Source organism: Chinchilla lanigera, unplaced genomic scaffold (assembly GCF_000276665.1).
Source record: "Chinchilla lanigera isolate Chin_1 unplaced genomic scaffold, ChiLan1.0 scaffold00034, whole genome shotgun sequence".
Classification (NCBI taxonomy): domain Eukaryota; kingdom Metazoa; phylum Chordata; class Mammalia; order Rodentia; family Chinchillidae; genus Chinchilla; species Chinchilla lanigera.
This window is the reverse complement of record NW_004955435.1, coordinates 3518882-3544093: the sequence shown is the minus strand read 5'-3', so window position 1 is coordinate 3544093 and position 25212 is coordinate 3518882. Positions and strand designations below refer to the sequence as shown.

At 40.2% G+C, this 25212-nt stretch overlaps 1 protein-coding gene across 1 annotated transcript in view; it reads right to left on the bottom strand.

Annotated features, from left to right (window-relative positions):
- Positions 1 to 292: 292 nt before the first annotated feature.
- Snx7 (sorting nexin 7) overlaps positions 293 to 25212 on the bottom strand; it is a gene marked incomplete at its 5' end in the record, with an annotated part of 62498 nt that continues 37578 nt past the window's right edge. The window contains 2 exon segments of the mRNA XM_013516541.1: positions 293 to 776; positions 18024 to 18176. Coding sequence (XP_013371995.1) covers positions 699 to 776; positions 18024 to 18176 — 231 coding nt within the window.

Below are 25212 nucleotides of genomic sequence, written 5' to 3'. Positions count from 1 at the left end.
AGTGCCCTGCAAAAGGTAGACAACTAAGAAAGAGAATGAGATCATGACCGTAAGCTTGATAAATAATGTACACCTTAAAAAGTGAAAGCTAGGTGTGATTTGTAAAGAGCAGAGAGAGAGATGGGGGTTACTGGTAGGAATATGATACCTAAATACTTCTAACTAATAACACAAATAAATCTTTTTTGGAAACTTCTTTTAAGTAACAACTTGAAACAAGTCAATTTTTGAAGTTATTTTTAATAATGTTAAATCACTTAAAGAACACACCACAGCTAGACATTTCATATGAAATTTTTTTATTAAAACTGAGTCTTTATAACATATTTAAAATCTCATGTTCCACAATCATATATTTAAGAAAAAAATCTTTATGTAATTATTGGCACATAAATTTAAGAACATAATTAAGGTTAAGCTAAATCTTTATCAATATAGATACATATATCTATCTGTATAATATAATAGACGTATATATCTATATTAATATATATCATAGAATAGATCTACATAGATTGATGGATATATCTCCAAATTCATATCAAGGACCTGGAATACCTGAGTTTTCAAGTTGTTGGTTTTCCAGATAGTGTGAAATGTTTTCCATACACTTTACAAAGGGCACAGCTGATCCAAAAAGAGTAACTTTGGTTCGAAGGTGCTGTCTCCCAAGCATCAAACAGAAGTCCTCAGTGGGGTTAAAGTCTATCCTCAGAGTCTTCTTCCAAGTGAAGGTCAGTCTGTGATGTAAGGAATGATTCCCACGTAGCAAGGCACTGAATAATGGAAAGATACCATGAGATCAACAGCAGTGCACCCTCAGTGTTAGCAGGCTTAATAAATCGGGCGTGTCTATTCCTGCCACAAGCCATCTCCGTCCTATCAGCATGCCAGAATCACTGTCATTTCATTTCCCACATACTTTAACTCTTAGTGAAGGATGCTATCCCAAATGAGAGGAAAACATATCAAAGGTTAAAAGATTTACACAGACTATTGGGAATAACCCACCATTGACGTCACTGTCAGGAAAGAAAATAGGGCTCTAAGTTACAGAGTGAAAGGTGGACCCATTCGGATCTAAGGAGGCAGGCAGTAGGCATGCAGACAGCGGTACCAGTGCACGCAGGCCTAAGGTGGATGTGGAACCCACTACTCCAGTGTGAGTTTGAGAGTCAACTTTTGTTATAGATTCTTTAGCTATAAATTAGGTTAGTGACATTACTTACCACGAAGGCAATTGTAAAAACCAAATTTATATAATCTGTAAAACTTTCTATGCAGATGCCTAGCACAAGCATAAAAGTCCTGAAAAAGCTGGAAAATACTATATTCTGATATATAGTAAAATACTAATTGCTATACATAATTATATAACTATATTATTTAATCATAATAATGAAATTACTATACTATATTATGATGATCTGTTAGGGCTCAGTGGCAAGACTTGATTATTGTTTAAAGAATGAAAAAAAACAAAATGAAGAGTTACACCTACAAAAGAAGGCAAGAAGCAAGTGAAAACCGTGGATGATGGGACAAAAAGAACAGCAAGATAATACACTCGAATCTAGCTGTATCAAGAATCAATTTAATTGTCTAAAGGATAAACACTCCGACAGAAGAGGCAGACTGTCTTGTAAATAAAAACAGGCCCCATCTCTGTTTTGTTTAATTTTTTGTAATCTTTTAACTATAAGGATACAAGGTGGTTACAATTAAAAGGACATGTAATCTATCAAAAGAACAGCTAGAATGGCTACATTAATATGAAATATATTTCAAAGATCACTATCAAAGATAGATAATCATTTCATAATGGTAAAGGGGCGAACTCATCTATATAATGTAATTCAAAATGTTTATCGTATCAGAGATTTAAACAGATGAAACACAAACTGAGAGAAAGATACGGAGGACGACACACACACCTCAGGGGCACTGACCCCTCTCACACTGATGGACTGCCTGGGCAGGAACAACCAGCCACACGGTTCTGAGCCACACGGTTATTCAGGCTGACCCCACTGACAGACAGAGGCAGAACACACCTTTCCTTTCAACGCACACTTCTTGCTGTGATTTTCGGTCCCGTACGTTCACTGTTTTCATTTTCTTCTTGCCTTCTTTTGGATTAATAACAATTTTGCATGACTTATATCTTTTGTTGGCATATTAGGTATAACTCTTATTTTATTTTATATACGTATCGTATGTATATATGTTTTTGTGACGTATGGTCTTGCTATGCAGTTCAGGCTGGCCTTGAGCTCACTTTGTAGCCTAGGCTGGTCTCGAACTTGCAGCAATCCTCCTACCTCAGCCTCCCGAGTGCTGGGATTACAGGCATGCATTACCAAGCCTAGGCTTATTATAACTAAATCTTGGAAACAACCCAAATGCCCATCAACCAAGGAATGGTTAAAAAAGATGTGCTTTTTTTATACAGTGCAGTACCACTCAGCCATAAAGAAGGATAAACATGAGACTTTTTTAAGTAGATGGATGCAACTTGAGACCATACTCATAAGTGAAATAACATTTACCAAAACAAATCATATTTCAGGCCATACAAGAACTCTTAATACATTTTTAAATGATTCAAGCCCTATGAAGTATGTTCTCTGAACACAATGGAATTAAACACGAAATCAGTAATAAAAAGATATATGAAAAATCCCTAAATGTATAAAATCTAAACAAGACAATTAAAAATAATCCCATGTCAAGAAAGAAACTATACCAAGAAACACAGCAATGAATACCTACATTAGAAAAAAAGACTCAAGCCAATGTCTTTGATTTCTACCCTGAAAACTAAAATGACAACCATAAAACTCAAATATATTAAACTCAAAGTAAGCAGAAGGGAAAAAAAAAAACAGTAAAGATCAGAATGAGAATCAATCAAACAGCAAGAATAGAAAAAAACTATTAAAACTAAACGTTGGATCTCTCAGGTTAAGAAGACTGATAAACTTCCAGCCACACTGATCATGAAAAGGAAAGATGATACAAATCAGCAGGAGTAAGGAATAAAAGCAGGTAACATCAGCTCAGATTCTACTGAAGAAAGAAAACACAGGAAGAATGTTAGGCCTGTTTGACATGCTGACAGCTTAACACAGAATGGACTAATCTGTCAAAAGACAAAAATGATCAAAACGCACTGCAGAAAAAACAGATAACCCAAGTGACCTTGAACTTACAGATACCTATCTTCCCACAAAGACAACTCCAGCCCCAGAAGTCTGTCTTGGTGAATTCCATGAAATACAGAATTCTACAAAAACTTCCAGAAAATTGAAGACACAGTAAAACCCATTGTAACTTACCAAAACCAAACACATTAGAAGAGAAGAAAACTACAGACCAGTTTTACAAATAAATACAGATGCAGGGTTCTAAATGAAATTTTAGCAATGAAAGGCCATCAGACTACATAATGAATTCTACATCTTTACCAGGTGGGTTTCTCCCAGGAGCGCAAGGTTGTATTCACATTCAAACAGCAATGGACATCACTATGTAAATACACCGCCAACCCAACAGACATTGGTAAAGCCTCTGCCAAATTCCAGAGTCTGTTCCTTATTTTTGAAAGTCTTAGCAAACTAGGGATAGAACTTCCTTTTACTGAGGAAAAACATCTACAAAAAGTGTACAGTTCACATCATATACATAAAACATATTATCGAGACAGACAAGCAGCACCACCATTTTCCTCGTGGGCTGAAGAAGGGCGTGGCTTAGCCAGCAGATGTCTCTCATGCGCTCCTCGCCCCATGTCCTCTGCTCCCCGCTGCACCCCAGTGGGCCGGGACAGTTTGCTTCAGTGTCGCCCCTGGCTATCGAACTGCGATTTTCCATTCCAGCATGCGTGCGGCCAGGCAGTGTGGTGCCCCTCCACCTCCTGCCGTTTCCGATCATACTACCGCATTCTCGAAGACAGGACACCCTGAGTGACCAAGGTAAGAGAGGGCGGGACCTGCGCTCTCACTGCACCCACCATTCCCAGCGAGCCTTCCAGAGGGTCTCTGGTGTCAGCGCTACCTCTCACTCACGCAGCAACCCTCCCCGGGGGTCCCCTGTACTACAGGACAGGCGCTGTTACCATACTCACTCTCGTGTCCCCACAGTCCTGCCCAGGATTTACTTGGGTACTGTGGACTCCAAACGTCCTCTAAGTCTATTTGGGGTTTTTATTCTGAGGAGTGTGGACAGAGCTATTAATAGCAGAGCGTTCCAGAGACCAGCAGCCAATGAACATTAGTAGCAGAGATGAGCGGCTGGCAGAGTCCACCTACAGTGTCCAGCACACACTGGCATCGGCCGGTGACACCAGGAACAGCACTGACCAGCAGCTGGCTGGGTCAACTGCTGGCATCCAGCGTTACCTGGTGTCACTTGGTGACATCGGGGACTACCGGCAGAGCTGCACCTCACAGATTCACCACATCCCAGTCGAGCACAAGAACCCTAGGCTAGTTATTAATATTTTTTTAAATGCCAAGAGAAGACATAAATGCTCATTTTTATAAATACTCATAAATCTTTATCAGATTTCAATCATAAAAAGAGAATGGAATACAAAATACCAAGAGATCACTCAAAACTCTATCCACAACTTTTGAAAAGCAAAGCCAACTGCTACATGGGACCAAAGCGCCGAGGGAGAGCAGAACCATTCTTCCCACTTAGGAGGAGCCTGCTGCCCGTGCAAGTCGTCCTTCCCCTGGAGCTCTCCGGTCTCTGCAGGTCACACGTGACTTTGCAGCTGTTAACGCTGCAGGGCAGCCCAACCAAATGACTGCTTTCACAAGACGTCACCGCTTTTCGATGACAGCAAAGCTCTATCTAAACGAAGGTAAAATTCGAAATGAAATTCTGAACCGTGCGCTCTATTTAGAATTCCTGTCAAATAAGTGATCAAGATTAGACCAAAGATACCACTAGTCCTCAAGTGAAGACGCTTCCATCTTTGTCACTTCCTGCTTCAACTGTGCTACTTTAAGAAAGGCCGTAAGATTTTAGTAGTCATCCACGCCTATCAGTGTTATGAGTTAACATTTTTATTTCTAAGCAATTTTTAAAATTGATAGTGAAATTTAGTAAGAGACAAATTAGCTGTCTGCACAGTAAAGGCAGGGAAAAAGAACACTCACATACTTGAAATGCTGAATATTACAGAACAATTAGCACAGGTAACAAGAGAAGTGATGTAACAACTGCTGAGCTTTCACACATTCATAGAATACTTGGTCAGGCAGTGGAACAGCTGCTTTATGTACCACTTTCTTAAAACCTCACAATGATAATTATGAATTCCACTTTGCCAATGAGAAAGCTAAGGCTGAAATGTTTAACTACGCTTACAATATCCCAACTTTCCTAAGTGGTGTAGCTACTGTTCACTCACCGACAAATGAAAAATAACCCATCTCTTGAATGAACATCAGGCTACGCTTAATAAGACGCTGGCCCTCATTTTCTTAGTAGAAGGGCAATTTTGGAAAGAGAGGTGGGTAAGAAACTGTATGGACTAGAGGGGTAGAAGGCTGAGCAAACTTTAGGAGAGTATGTACAAGAGCTCGATTAGCATAGTTCTCTACTCAGTGCTGGAGAGTCTTTATATCCAGAAGCACATACATCCTTTGAAGACGATTAAGTCAATACATGACAAGTATATGACAAGTGCTCAGTAAAGGTAGCTGACCACAGAGAAGGAATCTATTGAATTACCAATGCTAAAATGCATCTCTTTATAGAAACTGATTTTTGCTGCTTTCTAAACTCATGGATGTTAAGTTTTGCTGTAAAAGCCTGGTCCCCACTCAGGCTGATAATCAGCAAGTTTTCTGACCTGTAAAGCTAAGGATCTGACCATGAAGTATGGAGCTTCTGCTACTACTAGGTTTCTTTTTGACTATTAGTAGATTTTTTCACTAAATAAATGAACATTTATTTAACTCTCCTATCCACTTAATATTCACATGCCTTAACTGATGTCTTAAAAATATATCAAACTAATGTACATAGACATTTTTAAAACAATACATGATCTGTAACACTCCTTAATACTCTCTATTAAAATTTTTGAGTATGAAAACACATATTAAAGAGTCAAGAAATGGATTTAGACCACACAGTTAAACAATTCAGTTCAGTAAGCACCTCCTGGGCTGAACACTGATAACTAAGGCATACAAAGGATCAACTCAGCAAAACAACCCAAAATCTAGTGTGAGATGTGCCCTTATTTTAAAATTAGTTTTTAAAAGTGATCCTATTTATTTAGATGTGCATTGCTATTACCAATAATTTTCTCATTTTTAAAATCATTACAATCAGTGAAAATAATAAACATTTGTTCAAATCAGAGTGACAACTGAAAATGCCCAGCGCCACTGCTGACCTGGTCTTGAACAGCACAAGCAGCTCCCCGGAGCTGAGATTCTCAGCCTATCACGGGAAAAGCGACACCAGGAGTCCGACTTTCATCTGAACAAGGTATCGTCATTTTCCACTCATGTGATTCTACTTCATGTAACAATCCCCTGACAAAATCAGGGGATTCCACTTTAGTACTTGTAGGGTACAGTATGTTTCTTCCAGTGCTCCATATGAAATTTGAGAGAATGCTCCTCACTGCAGGTAAATAAGCCAACAAATGTGCTGGGTGCAACCTTAGCCAGGATGTGGGGGTGCCGAGAAAGCAAGTTGTTCACACATCCTTGTCAACCGAGAATACAGCGCGTTTTCCCCCGATGACTCTAATGTGCAGCAGAAGGGCAACCCCGGAAGCTCTGGGGACAAAACTGGGAGAGCCAGCACAGCTGGGAAGGGGACCGGAGCCGGGGGCAGTCCCGACAGGAACAAAGCCTGCTCCTGCAGCCCGGCTTTGTACCTTCTCCATGCAAAGACGGAACATTTAGAAAATGAAGCTTTCATTCCAAAACTAACTTTCAGCTTTGAAAATAAATCTGTTGCTACTTTAGCAAAGGTGGTGATGACATTTTGCCACCAGGAAAGGGAAAGGTCTCTTCAGTTCCTTTAAGCAGGCAGTGATCCTACAACTAGATGTGAGCACATGTCCTACAGTAACGTCGTTACTACTGGTGCGGATACCATACAGTGTCCCATGGATACTTCCACACTTAACAGATGCGGTACTTTCTCAAGCTGTGGGACGTGAGGATAGTCCGTCACCCAGTGTGACCTCAGGCAAACCTCTGTACTGCTCTAGGCCCCTTCACCTCGTACGGAATAAAGGGCTTGAACTCTGAGTTCACTAACCCTCCTAGAACTACAGTTGAAGGCTTCCGGAGGTAACTGGGACTGACAGCAAGTTGGTAAAGGAGATCACATAACCAATTTTAAAATATGCTTCATTTGCTTGGCTTAACCCACTATTGCATATGGCAAACATGAAATTTCACCTGCCCCCAAAATGTTTAGTATTTACAAGATAATTATCGTCACACACAGTACCCAAAGAAATGATTCACAGGTATATGAAGAGTATTTCCAGTCTCCAGCACTGCCGCTATGACTACTGGTTGCCTACATTTCTTAAATGCTTGGGCTGCGCTACATACCGAGTTAGGTGCTTTTCTTTCATTCATTTAGCAGCTTTGAAACCTATGTTCTATTCTGGCAATTTCAGACTCAAGTGAGATTAGTGCTAGAGACTCACTGGTTGGAACTCCAGGAAAGACACTTATGAACACAGAGGCTTAGAAACAATTTCCGTTTGGTGACTCACTGGGAATATTAAACTTTGTTTCGAAGGGTTTTTTTTTCCTTCATTTTTATATATACTGCTATACACAAACACATCTACAAGCATATTTTAATACCTCAGCAAATCTATGATGAGGTAGGCAATATGACCTTCAGCACTTTATAAGTAAGAATATTGATGCTCATTAAAATAAAGTCCTCGGGCCGGGGATATAGCTCAGTAGCACAGCGCCTGCCTGGCAAGCACAAGGTCCTGAGTTCGATTTCCAGTACCAATAAATAAGTAAAGACCTCAAGTCACTATGCTCAAAGTTACAAGTTGTACTATGCCAGCCTGTGCATGCTCTTAGCCGCTGTATGAAACTGCCAACACGATTACTGTATCTCCACAACAACGGCCCAACTATTCATGAAAACAGCAAAGAAAAAATTTAGTTCCATCCAAACTTCAACATATAATCACAAAATTCAACATATAATCACAAAATTCAACATATAATCTATCACAAAATTCAACATATAATCTATTTATATTCAACATATAATCTATCACAAAATTCAACATATAATCTATTTATCCTCATGTTAATAAACAAAATTTCTAAAAATCTGCATATACAGTGATACTTCTAAAATATGGCAGAAGCAATGGTACATATGGTACAATGTACATATGTACATTGTACAATGCAATGGTACAATGCATTGTACATATGTACAATGCAATAGTACATATCTGTAATTCCAGCTACTGAGGAGACCAAGGCAGGAGGCTCACAAATTCAAGGGCAACATGGGCAACTCAGCAAGACTTTAACTCAAAATGAAAAACATAAACAGGGCTGCAGACTAGTTCAGTGGTATATTTGCCTACCTACGTGAAAAAGCCCTGAGTTCAATCCCCAGTACCCAAAATGAAACAAAAGCAAGATAAAACCTAAACATTACATTTCTTGTAAAAACCACAAATTTCTATTGTAAGTCAGAAGTTAATGTGCTTCTACAAGCATGTCTCGTACCCAAAAAACTGCATCTCTCTCTCACTAGGCAATGGGAAATGTAAGTGACCCCTAAGTAACTCAATGTCGTCTCAAGTGAGCTCAGGCACAGATGGCGTTGTGTACATTTAAAGAAGGCTGACGCTCAAATTTGTAATTATTTCTTCACTAGGTCAACATCCCTGCAAAATTATTTAACACCTACAAAGGTTACAGTCACAGCTAAAGTGAGGGCAATGGGGTGTGTGACATTTCAGTAACTGCTTTTTATCATCTAAGTTTAAGATGTGAAATATGAAAGAAAACTTTGGGTAGCTGAATATTTTCAAATTCTCTAGTGTAATCAGCCCAGAAAGAAATTAGTGATGATGTTGCCAGAGAAAAGTAACTTCTATTATTTTGGAAGAGCTCAAAATTATTCATTGACTTTATCTTTAGAAAAGTGTAAATTCAGTTTCTGAGGATGATCTGCCAATTTATAATTTTAGAAATATCTATAGCTTTAAAAGAACACGATTTGCATATTATTTTGCTAAAATCACTTCTACATTTCTCTCAAGTATGTGGTAAGTGTGTACTTGTAAATGCTAGAAATACTTAAATGACTGCAGCTGAGCGTGTGGAAGGACCCACTGGCTACAAACGCCATCTTGTTGTCCATTTACTTATTATTGTCTTATTATTCTACAGATGTCTGATTTAAAAATCTCTTAATTATAGATGGAAGAGGCCTTAGGTATAACTTACTGTATTTGTCTCAATTTTGCATATGGGGCTGCAATAGGTATAATATCTTGGAAATCTTTAAAGGAAGAATTAATAATACAAAAGACTAAATTCGAATTTATATCTTCTCAAGTCATTTTGTCTATACCCTATCATTGCAAGGTAATTACCCAAGTTTGTCTAGTTTACTGGTGGACATTTCAAACATCAAGCTTCTATTTGTGCTCAGCAATATACTGAAATTGCAACAAACTACAAAAGAGAACATGTTTACCTTTGGACTGCTGGAACATTTAGGAAGGCACTGCTCCATGACGCTTGAACACACTATTTTAAAGCATTTGACACACGTTCTAATTCATTATTGTAAAGCATCCCACCTGTGTTCTAATTTATTCTCTTAGAGATTTCTGAGTAGTTTACGGATGAGGCAGGGTGGAGGCACAAGAGAAGTAGCGATAATTTCATTTGACAGATGTGCGAGTGGGTAGAGGACATGACTCAGATTTTACAACGAACGAGTGACACTGAGATACCTAACTCTGATGCTTTTTTATTGGCAAATGCACCATCCTTATTCAGGATGTTATATCCTATAGTGACCTGTGTGTGTTTTAAGTCATTTCTTCTTTTTCTAATCTCCTCCTACTCACATCTCTAATTAACTTCACAAAAGTATGTCTAGAAAAGGACATGAAGAGGCAGAGACTGTGCTCTGGTGTAACTATCTATTTTACTAAGTTCAACCAGCTTCGCACAGGTAACTGAGAAATAATTAAATTACAGAATACAGGTGTGTGTAGGGACAATATTTCAGTACACATTTTTAAGAAGGGAGAAATGCACAATAAAATACTAAATACTTAGAAAAGGTACCACTGTTACATGGATAACTTTTGAATATCTAACTTAGAATAAAACTCGGCATTGTATCTTAATTACAGATTTGCCTAAATTCAGTTAATAATACTCGCTCATTTAATTACCCCAAACTCCTGGTAACAATCTGTTGAACTGAAAAGCTTCCTGGTATCTACGGTAGCTCATCTCCAAATGCACCTTTTCCACCGCTGTTCACAGTCGACCAATAACAGATGATTTCCAAAAGAAGTTTTAAAGTAAAAATGCATCTACTGATGGGTTTGGATCCATAATCAGTGATAAATCCTAGCTTCCAACCACGAGAATACAACTCTTTTTTAAAAATAAGCTCTCACTGTGTAGTTCAGGCTGGCCTTGAACTCACTCTGTGGCTCAGGCTGGCCTTCAACTTGTGATCCTCCTCCCTCAACCTCCCAAGTTCTGGATTACAGGTGGATACCATCATGCCCGGCTCTAAAGAATACAAAGTTTCACGGTCCAAGATCACACAAAGTTATGCCATCTCTGACCTTTGTCCTGCTCTATTAATCTCTGTATTTTATATGAAAGAGGAGCTGCTAGCTCATCAAAAGAATTATTTCCATGATATAGATGATAAAAAGGCTGGTAATATTAATCATTAAACAATAATGACTTCTTTATTAGAAAAAGGTGAAAGCTCCTAGATATGCAATCCATTGCCATTAATGGCACTAAAATGATTAAAAGCTGATATTTCACTTTTAATGAAGATGAATATACCTAAATTATATGGTCGGTCCACAGAGAAGTAGTGTGATACACCTGAATTTCCTTACCCAGAAATTCCAGTATTGCTCTCAGTGGATAAAAGAGTAAATAATATGGGTACAAGGATGCAATGGGTTGGAAAATTCACTGGTATAAAAATGGTTAGGCTGAGTAAATTTCTAAGCTTCTCAGGCAGGTATGTTTGCTTTGCAATAAATCCCTTGTGTACACAATGGGGATCTCTTCGATCCTGGGGTGTACCAGGTAGTTCTTAGACATTCTTCACACAGTGCCTAAAATACTGTTCTCCAAAGGACTCTTTTTAGCAACATCAGGAAATTTGTCTTTCTGAGTATCGAGGTTTAGGGCAGGCTTTAGTAATCTTTCAGGATGACCGTAAAAAGAAAAGCATCACAACATGATTGAGAAGCTCCTGCTCCCAGCCACAGACAACTTCATCGTTACGGTAAGGACAAAGTGCCCCTTACCTAGATTTGGCCTAGAACCCAGCATGTTTAGAATAATCTTGTAATTCAATATAAACAATGTACTATGTCTCTCTCCTAAGATTTTAAAGGGAAACTCCAACACTGCCTGCTGCTCTTTGGTTCAGAACAGACGTAAGTGGCTCTGTTTGTGTAAATCCACCACCTCCACCCTTTTCTCTCCAAGACAGTCTGTTCACAAAGAGCGGAGCAGGACTAGACGACCGTGCATGGTGCGCTTCCGGACTGCAGACATTGGTAATACGCTGAGATGTCACTGTTTCAGAGTCCTCACCTTTCTGGAAGTAAATTCAGTACTGGGGGGCCGGTGGGGGGAGCTGGCCTGCGTAAGTGGAAATCCGTCAATCTTCTCTCCGAGTCAGTGGAGAACGAAGGGACTCTGAATGCTCCACTTTGCAGTTGGTAAAGGCAGGGATTTTGCAACACTCATTAGAAAAAATACCTACCCAGCCTTCTCTTTGTGTAAAATATGATTTATCTCTTCAAATATACTCGCTTTTAGTTACTCTTCTGCGTGTGTGCCACGCCGTTTCACTTACATGCTCACTGAAGGAGAAAAAACTGAAAGGAGTTAGGCAGCTCTGATTTTTTAAGAATGTTTCCATGACCATTTCCGCTAGGGATTCATTTTGTCAGTTTTAGTACAGCTCAGGAAATCCGAATTTCCTCGTGTCCAAAGCAGCCGCACACAGTCCCCCGAGACCAGCACTGTCTGGCTTCTTCACTTCTTTCCTCCTTCCCGCCACGCGACCTCCCTGACACGTGCTGTTCCCCGCACTCATCCTTGACGGCATTCCTCTCCCATCTTCACTTGTGAAGCCTGCGGTCCACAGGTAGTCACGTCTGCTTCTTTACCTGCGTCACTCCTCATTTTCCAGAACTACCCACTCCTCTTAAGTCACACTGTCTTTTAAAGTCTGTGAATCTGAAAGTGTAACGAGTCTTTCTGTAATTTTTAGCCACTTTACTAAATTCTGGGAAGTGCAGCTAAAAATGGCTAGTGCCTTCTTCCTCTGCTCTGACCTCCCAGATGCTGAAACAGTACTCTTTCCCTGGGTTAATGACATGTTAAGATACTAGCTCTTTGCTTATGTCCACAGGGGGCAACTCTCCTCCTTGATGATTTCAGCAAGGTAACAACTGTCCTGATTTTTATCTTTTAAAACAATGAATTTTCTCACAAATGGAAGTTCCACCCATCAGAATATTCCTTAGGTATCGGGTTTATATTCACAATTAATACAGATGGGCCTCTTACAGTCAGAATATCTGGGAGCTATTCTAACTTAGACCGGGATGCTTTCTGGTAAATATTCACAAAATCTGCAAGATGTTCTAAAGTATCTGATGTAACAATGAATGTAAAAGAAACAACTCTGTAACTGGAATTAACCATTTCACCAATATAACTAGTAATAAATTCCTAAGTTAAAAAAAATACTTGAAGGACCCTCTTAGATACTCAGTGTCCACCCATTACTCAATTTACAGAAGGACTTTGAGATCTACCTTTTAAAAATTTCCACAATTTTTAAATGCCTCATGAATAACTGAACTTGGGTCTTAGAAATGCATTATCATCATTGTTCACTTGGCTAGAGGTATGCCCCTGTAATGATTTTTCTCTTTCTTCTTTTATCTTTCAGAAAAGGTTTCACTACAGTATCACTGTTTTTGCTTCCTAAATGTATACATAGACACAAATATCTGTATCATCCATGAAAGATAAAAGCCCTCTGTTCGTTCTGCCCGCTATCATTCAAGAAAATAAAACAAGCTTATATATTCTTCCACTGAAAAGTGAACACACTGTAAACCTACCTTAATCGAGCACATGTACGTGGTTATTCTTCCCTAGTGAATTTTAACCTCCTAACGCAAGAGTGATTTGGATCCCAGCTTAATGCACGGCTTTGATAACAACTGAATCTCCAATGATTTTACATGCGGCAAAGGGCTTTCCGAAGTAAGACCGGTGATATTTGAAATGTAGTAACCACTGATCTGGCCATCTCTTGAAAATATTACCAAGAATTTTCCAATTATTTTTAATTCCTCCCTCCCTTTTTCAAGCACGGCAGGCCTGTGCCACCATACCTATCTTAATAATATTATCCATGATAGAAAAAAGGGGAAAACATACAAGTGCTCAGCGATAAGTAATAATGTCTGCTAATGAATATGTATCAACGTGCTGTATTATACAAAGATGCTATGTGGAAAGTCTAGAAAACAAATGAAAAATATGGAACTCAAAATAATATGTTCACTTTAATCATCATGACACAAAATAAACATGTTTTTATGTTGACTCACTCAGAAAATGCCATGCAGAAAATTTTGAATTAATATTTTATCTTAAAATAGCCAATTATTTTCTATAATTATACTCAAATATAGTATTTTCTAGGAGAAAGGCTTATAAACATTCTTTATTTCTGTTTTATTCATTAGTTTACCTACTTAGGTTTGTTGCTATTGCTCATTTTCAGTGAGGTTGCGTTTTTATAAGCAGAATAAGGGTAAAAAACAAGAACTCCCATATATCTACTAATAATTGTAAGTAAACTATCAAAGAATAACCTATATTCTTTCATTATATTCACTTAACAACTTCATTTCGCTTCATTTTGTTTCATCGCAAACATTAGCATTAAAATCTTCCCATCACTGAAACTTGGGCAAGTCTGGAGGGCGTGCTGCAGACAGTTCAGTGAGACGTGCTGTGTGACACACACAGGGCAGGACCGGCCACCGCAGGGCTTCAGGAGGAGAGACTTAGCACACACACTATGCACCTGCGGTGGGCTGCAGACTTGCCGCAATCTAGGGGCACCACAACCTCCATACATCTCTTCTGAATCGTATCTTCTTTTTTACAGTAAGCTGTCCTTGATGCATTGGAGACAAAGAAAACAAACACATTAAGATGATCAAAAGGCCTTCAAGTGAGATGTAAAGTTGAGCGAGGGTGTTTATCATTTTCTTAAAACAAAGGTGAAGCCACTGAATTAAGTAGGAAGGTTTCTACTTTTTGTATTCATCCTTCCAAAACCTAATTGTTCTCTTTTATAATTAGTGTCAAACCTAGAGCTATGCCTAATCAGCTGCACTCTCCTGCCAGAAATATCCTAATACACACTTACAGTCCCTTTGTGAGGGGACACAAAGATGGCTAAGTGAATTCAATAACATTAAAATTAAGCTTTCAACAGAATAGCCTTTTCCAATTCATTATATCCGCCAAGCATCTCTTCCTTTGAAGCCTTCTTCACCATTAGCATAACCAGCACCAAAGCAGTAAAAACAAAATCTCCTTGTACATACTTGGAATAATTAAAACTATCCAAGCACTCTACCCAAATGCTGTATTTCACTGTTTCAGTATTTCTTTCCCGTAGCAGGAAATCAGTTTCTTTGGTTATCTGGGTGGCATTATGCAGCCTTATGCTGCATAGCATTTTGGTTCATGACAACCACATAGATGAGAGTGGCCCCACAGGGTTACATGGCTAATGATGCTGTAGTCATCCTACTCTGTAAAAGTGTGGTGTGGTGTTTGCAGGACTGAAATCACAAAAGGATGTATTTCTCAGAAGAGATCCCTGTTGCTAAGTGACCTAAGATGACACTGAAGTTATTCACCTTTTGCAGTAGATGTGGGGTTTTACTATGTTGGTTTTCTTGTTTTTTTAAAATGACTTAATAATTTTATCCTTATTTATTAGTCACACAAAACAGAACAGGAATAACACCTTACCTGTTAAAAGTTCAGTTGCATGCTTTACATTTGTTTTATATTTGGAACCAACCTACAAATTCATGCATGTAAGTGCATTTCAGTATGACAATAACTAGAGCCTGATACAGAATCGTATCTCATATTTATTGTCTGATTTTCCTTTGTCACTCTGGTAAATAATAAGCTGTGACATTTCACTTAATGTATGTAAATTCAAAGGCAAATGTTTATATTCCATCTTATCAATTTCACTAGGAATAGACCCTTTTGGATATTTACGTACATGTTGATGAAAAAGAAAATATTTCCATTTGAATATGATTAAATTTAGTATTTTTTCTTAGGTTTTTGGGACAGGGTCTCTCTACACAGTTCAGGCTGGCCTCGAACTCACAGTGATCCTCCTACCTCAGCTTTCTGAGCGCTGGGACTATAGGCTTGTACTACTATACCTGAGTCTAGAATAGAATTAAACAGGGAATGGCAAGACAAGCATTTCATGTCTGTATCTGAGTTATTTTGTACTTACTACATAACAGCAAATTGTTATTTAGGTCTTACAGTTTGCTAATTAAGAATCCTTGATTATTTAATGGCTCCAACTTCCTGATTTTGCCTTATAGATTGAAATGCCAGTAGGTTAATTTTTTTTCACTTCGGAAAACACCTACCACACACTGGCACAGTCATACACAAGCAATTGGAGCTGTAGGGATCTTCTGAAGTGATGCTATCGAAAATCATTTATTCCCTCAATTTTCAGTCACATCTAGAAATATAATTCACTTTGGAGAAAGAATTAAGAATATAACACACTGATGTGAAGTACATGAAGAACAAAATTTGCAATATGGCACAGTGATGCAAATTTAACTATTTCTACGAAAACAGTGCTTGACATAAACTGAACGCAACTGAACAACAACATGTATTTATATAGTAAGGATAGTCAAAACCCAAACATTTTAGTTGGATTTGATGGAACTGTTATGAACATTTCATCAAACTAAAAAGTTCAGATTTTAAAAATCTGGCATAATTTTTCATTGAAGAAAAATATATTGGTTATATTTGTCATATATAACAATATAATAATATCTACAACTATTAATGATGTGTAATACATTGTATATTCTAATTTCCAAGGCATTTTCTTATAAATTATCTCAGCTGTCATTACAACCCTGAAAAGTAAATGGGCACAGACTCTACTGTACAGGAGAAGTACTTACTATTGTGGATTTAAATAGTTACATGGTAATAAAGCTTTACGCTGATAAATATATTCTATTAAAAATTATTTTTAAATCATTCAAAATCTGAGATTCACAATAAATTCTTTCAGAGAGCTGACCTTGCCTAAAGGCAAATTAACGCCCAATAAGAACTAAGGAGAGGCTGAGGAAAGTCACTTGCCACTGGTCACTATCCCTGGGCTGCTACCGCGAACCTTCTCCGAACAGGGCTCTCTGCTCAGGGCCGCCACCCTGACACACCACGGTCAGCGCGGCCCTTCCAGAGCACAGCCTGACACTGTGCCTTCCGCGGCGCCACTCTTCCAGGGCTCCCAGCTCCTCAGGAATGACTGCTGAGAGAGGACATCTGTGACGCGACTGTCTGCCTAGCCCACCTCCTCCACTCTTCGGTCAGCTCCTTGAACATAGTCTCTCCCTGCTCGGCCTCTGGCTGTGTGTTTCTCTGCCTGTAATTCTGTTTCTCACTCATCTGATGACCTCTTATTCCCCAGTAGCTTAAATACGTTCTCTGAGATTTCCTCTTGTCTTTTACATTAGGTCAGAAGCTGCTGCAGCATCTTTCTGTGGTAGAATTTATACTGCTTTATTATGATCTTTTGCTTTAATTAACTGGTTCCCTTGCCGACCGTAATAACCTGAGAAAGGGAATGTGTTTGTCTTATGTACTATGGTCTCTCTCGGGGCCTGGACAGTGTTTAGTGATAGTAAGTGCTTAATTAACTCTTGTTGAGCAAAAAAATACCAGTACCAGATAATCTTTTAAAATTTAAATACCTTTAAAGTGATACACATTGTAGACTCTAAAACATAATTTCTTTATCAAAATTCAGCCAGAGATACGATTAAACACTCATATTTAAAACATCCTTCTGAGAAAAGGTGCATTCAGAATGTGCAGGACAAAGAAAAGTGATAGTATTATAACACTAAACTCCTCTGAGGAAGTAACTTTTTAAAGGAACAGTTATAAAATGAAAAACAATCATTAAACAAGTAAAATGACGGTCAAGCTCTTTTCTGAACCCATCCCCACCCCCTAAAATGTTGTTCCTCTTTTGCTAATGTAACAGCATTCTCCTTGGTTGTTGATTTCTGAGTAGCAGTGGAAGCCAGGGTAGCAGGGACACAAGGTACAGAAAGAGGTTCTGAATTGATTTCCTGTTCCTTTCCTTCCTCTGCAAAGGCTTTACAAATACGAAGGAGACAGAAAAAAGAAGACAGGGGAATCACAGATGAATCATTGCCAAGTGATTGTGAAGAACTCAAATCCTTCCAAAACAAAAACAAAGTGCTACGTGGTGATTCCACTGGCGCTGAGCCCCCAGAGGGCTTCGGAAAGGGACACTTCGCTGTTTGAGTCTCTCGACACCGACAGGCAGAAGGGAGAAGACAGCAGCCCCGCCCTGTGAGAGGGAAGCAATCTGCAGCGCCCCCTTACCTGTTCGTAGTAGTGGACGTTCTCCTCAGCCATGTCTGCGAAGGCGGACTTGATATCACTCTGCATATTTTGTTTCCATCTTTCCCAGTCTGCTCTCAGGGCATTATTGGCACATTCCACTTTGTCTTCAAGTTTTCCAATCTCTTCTGTAAGCTGAAGGAGGTCACAGAGGGGATGAATTGATCGATGCAGTCCTGCCATGAGGCAAACTCACCATTTTAAGTAGAACATCACGTAAGATCAGATTAAGGTAACATTTTTCTAGACTCATCGGCATTTACACACATACTTGTGAAGCCAAAAAGAACACGGTTTAAGGCACGACTGAGAGGCCTAGCACCCGCAACTGGCCCGCAGGTGGATACAAGGGGAAAGCAGGCTACACGTCACCTTACTACCGGCACGGCCCTCCTCACCGCCACTTCTGGTTTGCTCACTTTGGCCTCCTGACAAAGCCTCACTTTTCAACTGTTTGTAACCAAAAGCTCGACGACTGACACACTGTAACATCCGTTCTGTGTGCTGCAACCTGAAGGCCCGGGGGTTAACTCGTGCAATTTCACTTAAAACAGTAACAGAGGCAGGTTTCTATCTCAAGATGCTCAGTTCAACAAGCTCAGTGTGCTATTTACACCCACCCGACCTCACCCTCCAACATCTATGGATGACTTCATTGATTTACTTTTAATAGTTGGAATGTGAATAGATACTGTCATCTCCATATAAATCTATTCATATATCTGGCATATACTTATTAAATGTCCCATCAGTACTAGGTGTTCTTCTAGGACCTACACACTCAGTAACGAAGACGACAGACAACAAGTCCGGCTTCTACCAGAGCTTATGTTCTTCAGGGGAGAGATACACTATAAGCAAAATAAAATGCGAATTACCAGCTAGTGATAAAAGCTACAAGGTGAAGCGAAGCCAAAAGGTGGGTCAGAAACGTGAGGATGCTGTCATTTTAGGTAAGGTGACCCAGGAAAATATACATAAGAAAATGTCATAAAAGTTTGAAGCAGGTATGAGTGAGGCGTGGGATACTGCACAGAGAAAGCAGCCCCGGCAGGGGACACAGCATGGCCCCAACGCTGAAGCACGGCTGGCTCGGCTCCAGTAAATTCAAAAGCAACCGGTGAAGTTGCAGGCAAGGAAAGCAGCTGAGAGAAGCAGGGGGTGAGCAGGCCCGAGTGAGTACGTGGTGCACGGCGGGGCTGGATGAGCGCGCTCCAGAGCCAAGGGATGTGGGCGCGAAGGCTCCAGCTCTCGTTCCGTTAAAGGGGCCCCTACACATCAGCACTAGCTTGGGGCTGAAAATGTTCACAAAAGGCCACCGTTTAAGGAGAGGTCCTACTTCAAACATGTCACGATGTGAAACTGTCTAAGGCTCAGTAAAATACAGCTCCTGATGCTTGCTTGAATCAACTTTTTTAAATATAAAATTTCACTTCTCTGTTCTGAATTCATTGTGGTTAGGTGTCTTCTCCCTAAGGAAAAAAATATATTAATATATGTATCACATATGTGTGTGTGTATCCTTTGAGAGATCTAGTTCAGTAGTAAGGCTGACTCTCATGGTTTTTCTGTATGTTTTTGTTGTTGTTGGTTTTTTTGTTTTTCTACTTTCTGGCTTTGTTTCTCAGGTAGAATTCTCTTTCTCTATGAGGCCACTTGTTACTCTACAAGTGTATTCTTTTGAGGAATTATCTTGACAAATATTAGAGGACATTTCTAACGGGATGTTAACTTAATAATAATGATAGGCTGTGGATGCTAGACCATAAAGTAAAAATTGCTAAATGTCAAACTCAAAGGGCTAATAGAAAGTCTCACGCTCTGGGTTGTTTGACCAAGTCTTACCAATTGCATAGCCAAACAGAAATGATTAACTGATTAAGCCAGACCCTGTACCCGCTAGTGCAGAGGTACACACAGTACTGTAACCATACTGCGACTCTCTGACTTCAGCTTTGTAGTCTAAACTGCTATGCACTGGAGGGAGGCAACTGGCAATCTCCCCAGAAACTGAATTTAGGAAACACAGTACCACAGTCATGTATCTTGCTTCCCTTCCCTTCCTGATGAAGCTGAAAATGGGTCACTGCGATAATGGATTGACAGCAAAGGTCTCTCCCTTGTCAAACTGCAAATGCCCCTCATTAAAGTCCCCACAAGCGCTGTTCGGGTTGCTGGGTGGTTCCAGTGTGGCCAAGAGCTGCTGGATTCCTAGAGAGGCTGCGTTGACTTCACTCTCATCTACAGAGAAGCTTGTAGCTTTATTAGTGCGGGACTGGGACCGCGAGGACTGAAAGTGTCGCCAACCTCAGCGCCAGTCCTGCTCTTGGCTTTCACAAGCTATGTGACTCTGGGGCAGACTATCTGTCGGAACCCTACTTTCTTCATCTGAAAAGGAACAGAAGAATAAAGATACTCATTTCATAGACATTTTTAAGAAAATTGCATGAAATAAAAAAATACATCGATTCACACAGGGCCTGATCGTTTGCCTAATGAAGTTTCACCGTTACCACCGCCGTCACCACTACCACACCACCACTCGGTCCCTGGCAGTACGCCATTCTGTTGCTAGTGTCTAGCTCCCAGGTTGATCTCTAGTGCAATTTCTTAATCTAGCCTCTTCAGTACAGAAGAACATACACAGGATTTCAACACAAACCGTCGGCTTTTGTTTTGTTGTGGCTGTAGCTGAGTACTGCTTTTCTTTGATGATCTCATCATTTCCGTTGGAAAAGGAGAAAAGGAGACAGGTATTTCCCACAAGGAGTCCTTATCCCACTACTTCAATTCTAAGAAACAGTAATGGATAATACGCACAGGCACCTAATTCAAAGACTACGCTGGACTGTATCTGTGTAGCAGTTGGTAAAAGCATAGTATAACTAGGTACTTCCCCTCCTTTGACATCAGTATTAGCGATTTCTTTGGTACGAGGACCGTTCAATCTGCTCTACCCTCTGTGCAGGCTCTGATAGAACGTGCTCACCCAGAGTTCACCAAAGTGGGAGATGTGTGAGAAACACGGCAGCCACAGAAGCCCCTCCAGTGCTCGTCCCCTGCACATACCACACAGAAGCTGTTAGCAACTGTAACCCTGAGAAATTTAATCCATGTTCTCTGCGGCAAAGTAGCACGAAAAAGATTTGGATAAGGAGGATTTGCAGTTGTGTAACTCTTCACAGAAACTGGCAGAAATCAGGCCTCCCATCAGTGGAAAAAGTGCAGCAGCAAGCAACTCTTTTTTCCAATAAAATGTTGTAATACCAGAATAAGTAATAACAGAAGACTACACAATAATGAAAAAAAGTCTTCTATCTAGTATCAGGCTACTGGTTAATTTCTACCTTCAGTTATGTTCAGCTAGAAATTAGCCACACAGTTCAAGGAAAGTCATTAATATGGAGAGCTCCAACAAGAACAGTATCACACTCAGTATGACATACCCGCAGTACTAGTAAGGGCAGTAACTATGATCACTTAGTCGGTTTCTCTCATAGGCCACTGTTTTCAGATATATACTTGCATGTACTATTTCACTTAATCTGCACAAGCCTGTCATAAATTGAGCATTGTTTTCTCCCTACTATAAGATGGGAAACTGGTGAAAGAACTGACAGGAACTGCGGTTATTTAGGGCCTAACAGGGATTCAAATTAAAATCTGCCAAAGCACACGTTCCATCTCTACTTACCGAATAGGACCAGTCATGGGGCTAGTAGCTTGCCTGTGACTTTCAAGGTTGAACTGATTACGTGTGTGTCTGAAGTCTGTAATATACTGAGCTATGGATATGCAAAAATAAAACAATAACCCAATAATAAGCAGAAGCCCAGCACGGTGGTGCACACCTGTGATCCCAGTACTCAGGCGGCCGAGGCACGAAGATAGCTATGAGTTTAAGGCCAATCTGTGCTAGACAGTGAGTTCAAGGCTGGCCTGAAATATAGTGTGGTGAGATGCTGTCTTCAAACAAAACAAGTAATAATAATGATGATAATGTGAATGTGCTACATAACATCACAGAGGAAAAGGTAAAGCATCATATACCCAGGACAGACGGTCTCTGACTGTGGTGTCCGGCTGTGTGACCGTGACGTCACTGTGCAGCGACTGAGGCGCGCAGTGTGGCAGGTGACCCACCACGGAGATGGTGCGCCGCGAGGGACCACAGGGCAGAGACTGGGCTGGAGCCTGCGGCAGGCAAGAAACTTAAGCAGTGCAGCTGGGAAGGCTGGTCAAGAGTGACTGCAGAAGGGTGGAGATGACACTGAAAATGAAACAGCTTCTGCAGAGAGGGAGCCGCCGGGGGCTGTGAGCAGGCAGGGCTGCACGCGAGCGACTCCTGAGCCGCAGGTGTGCAGGGGTGGGTGGAAGGAGGAGGGGAGCGAAGGAACCCGTCAGTCTCACGTGGGGCCAAGGGGACAGTGGTAAGTAACAATGGGGAGGGCTCGATTCTCTCCCATTCACCCTCGCCCCGCACTCACTCAGGGCCTAAAACACACAGAAGTAGACTCGGCCCTTATTCACCCTCGCTGATGGGGAGAAGTAAAAAGCAACTGCGCAAGGAACATCTGAAAGGCCTTTCGGGTACGGTGAACTGCAGCTGTAAACTCACAGAAGCACGTTTATTTTGGAGTTTCTGAAGAACTGCAGGTGGCTCACTGGAATTGGTACCTAGAAAAATAACGGGATGGTGCAAGTTAAGGCCACACGGACAGCGGCTATTAGGTCCTGAGGGAGTTTCCACAGACGTGTTTAGATTTTAGTAGAAGGTAAGCAGCATCTCCGAAGGAGTTTAAGATCAAGAACCGGAGGGTACTAACATGAACCAGATTTCTGGTACCAGGGAAACTGAAGAGACAAAGGTGTGAGAGGCAGAATGGGGAATGTCTGTCACTGGTCTAGATGTGGCAACTGACAGAACAGTCTGTGCTGCACGCAGAGTGAGCTGGAAGGACAAGCAGGGTGGGAGTCAGAGCCCTGAGCACCACAGCAGTACTTCAGACCGACCTTCATTGTCCCCAGCCGTCCGGTCTGGCCTCACGAGGCACACAGTTACACGCATATGCAAAATCTAGTTGCATACATGGCATGAAACTTGAATTGGAATTTTCTATTACTTTCAAAAATTTAAATGTACAAAAAACATATTTTAATATAAGTACAACCCTCAGAAACAGATCTAATGTTTAGCCAGAAGTTAGGTAAAGCAAACCAAATATGACTTCTGGTTTGTTTTGGGGGGGTTTGAATCCAGGACCTTGATCATGGTAGGCAAGTACTCTTGCACTACGTTACATCCCCAACAACTTCTTTGTTTTTTTTCACCAAATGGTTAACTCAAATATAAAAAGTTAAAAAAAAATCATGTAAAAACATTTTAATTTATATTTACTGACTTTATAGAAAAGACTACAATGCCGTAACATTTTAGAGGCTCATAAGGTAATTTTTTCCCTGGTATAATGTTATCTTAGAATTATGTATATCCCTATTGATAACACTATGGATATGAACTATATTCTCATAAGATTAGGATAGCAAGTAAAATGTAGATTTTTTAAAAAAAACTATAAAAAACTTTAGATAAATCTCCAAAAATATTGTAAAATTATCAAAATTTGGAGACAAATGATATAAAATGAGACTACCTGTATGTTTATGAATTAAATAAAGGTAGGATACATTGCATGCAAAGTGTATTCATTTGATGTAACACTAAATATTTGAAAATAACTGGGACTGTCTTTAGAGAGATTAAACTTTACTTAAAAGCCCTTAAGATTTACATTCAACTTTTTGCTATTTCTCTCATATATTTCCATTACAGAGGCAAGAAAATGCAAGTATACCAATCTAAACAATTATTCCTTTCAATTCTATTAACTTTCCAACATTCTCTTACAAGTAGTTTTGGAGAACTGTATTTGGACTTTCTAGCAAAATTGCACAATTACTTAGATGTTATTTTACAATAGTTGTTTGGTAAGAACTATGACACCAATTATCTTTTGGAGGGAGGGTATAAAAAAAGAGGAAGCACCTACCCAGTTGGATGAGTGACATCACTTCTGCTATCAAGAAAATGACAAAGAGGCCTGATCAACTTTACCGTCTTCCTAGAAGGCTTTTGAACACTGTAATGGTTGATACATTGTGCCAACCTGAACAGTCTAGAAGCTTAACTAAGTGACTCAACAGTTCTATATTCTAAGGGATAGAGAACATGCCCTAGGGCGGCTGTTTATACCCTAGGAGCCCTAGGATGTGACAGTTGATTCATTGTGTCAACCTGAGAAGTTTAGAAGCTTAGCTAAATGATCCAGCATTTCTACATCCTAGGGTGTAGAAGACCCACCCTAGGGCAGGTAGCCTGCATACAATATAAGGGAGGAAAACAGGCTTGCTCTCCCTCCCCGCTTTTGCTCTTGCTGCTTTTGCTATCTTCCGCCACCTTGAACTGTTGCCCTGTGCCATGTGCCACGTGCCTTGGAGCCAGCTGGGTATGGACTGAAACCTCCACAAACTGTGAGCTCAATAAACCTTTCCTGCCTTAATTTTGGGTGTCAGGTATTTTGTCTCAGCAATGAGAGAGCAAAAAGTAACCAAGATAATCACCTTACTATCTTTCGGTCTCTAACTCATTAAGGACAGCTTGATGAGTGAAGAGGAGGCCGTTCACAGAGAGGTCTTGAAGTGATGATGAACAGAGTTACTGAAGGAAACTGTGCCGCCCCACATCGGCAGCAGCGGCTGGTTCTTGGTACATGCCTGCGAAGTTACCGCTTCTGAGCAGCTACCGCGATCAGCCCTGCCCTGTGGGTCCCAGACAGCACCTCACCTAACTCTCCCTGCAGCTCTCGGAGGGTGCTTTCTTTCCCTTCATCCCAGTCGGCCTAACTTTCAGTGATGCAGGTCCCTGGAACAGTACACCACCAACAACTGTAGGCTGGTTCTCACCTATGATTTTCTTCTTCCAAACTGGAAAAAGCAACCTAAGGATTACTTTTTACATAACACTTCATCTTATTTATCCATGCTGTTTCATAATCTATTCTCCACCAAAATGCAGTTTATTATTACCTTCAATAAGAAGGAATTAAAAACTAACCTCGGTGTAATATATTCATTTGACAAATCTTTGTCTTGAAATGCTTGCTAAGTGCTA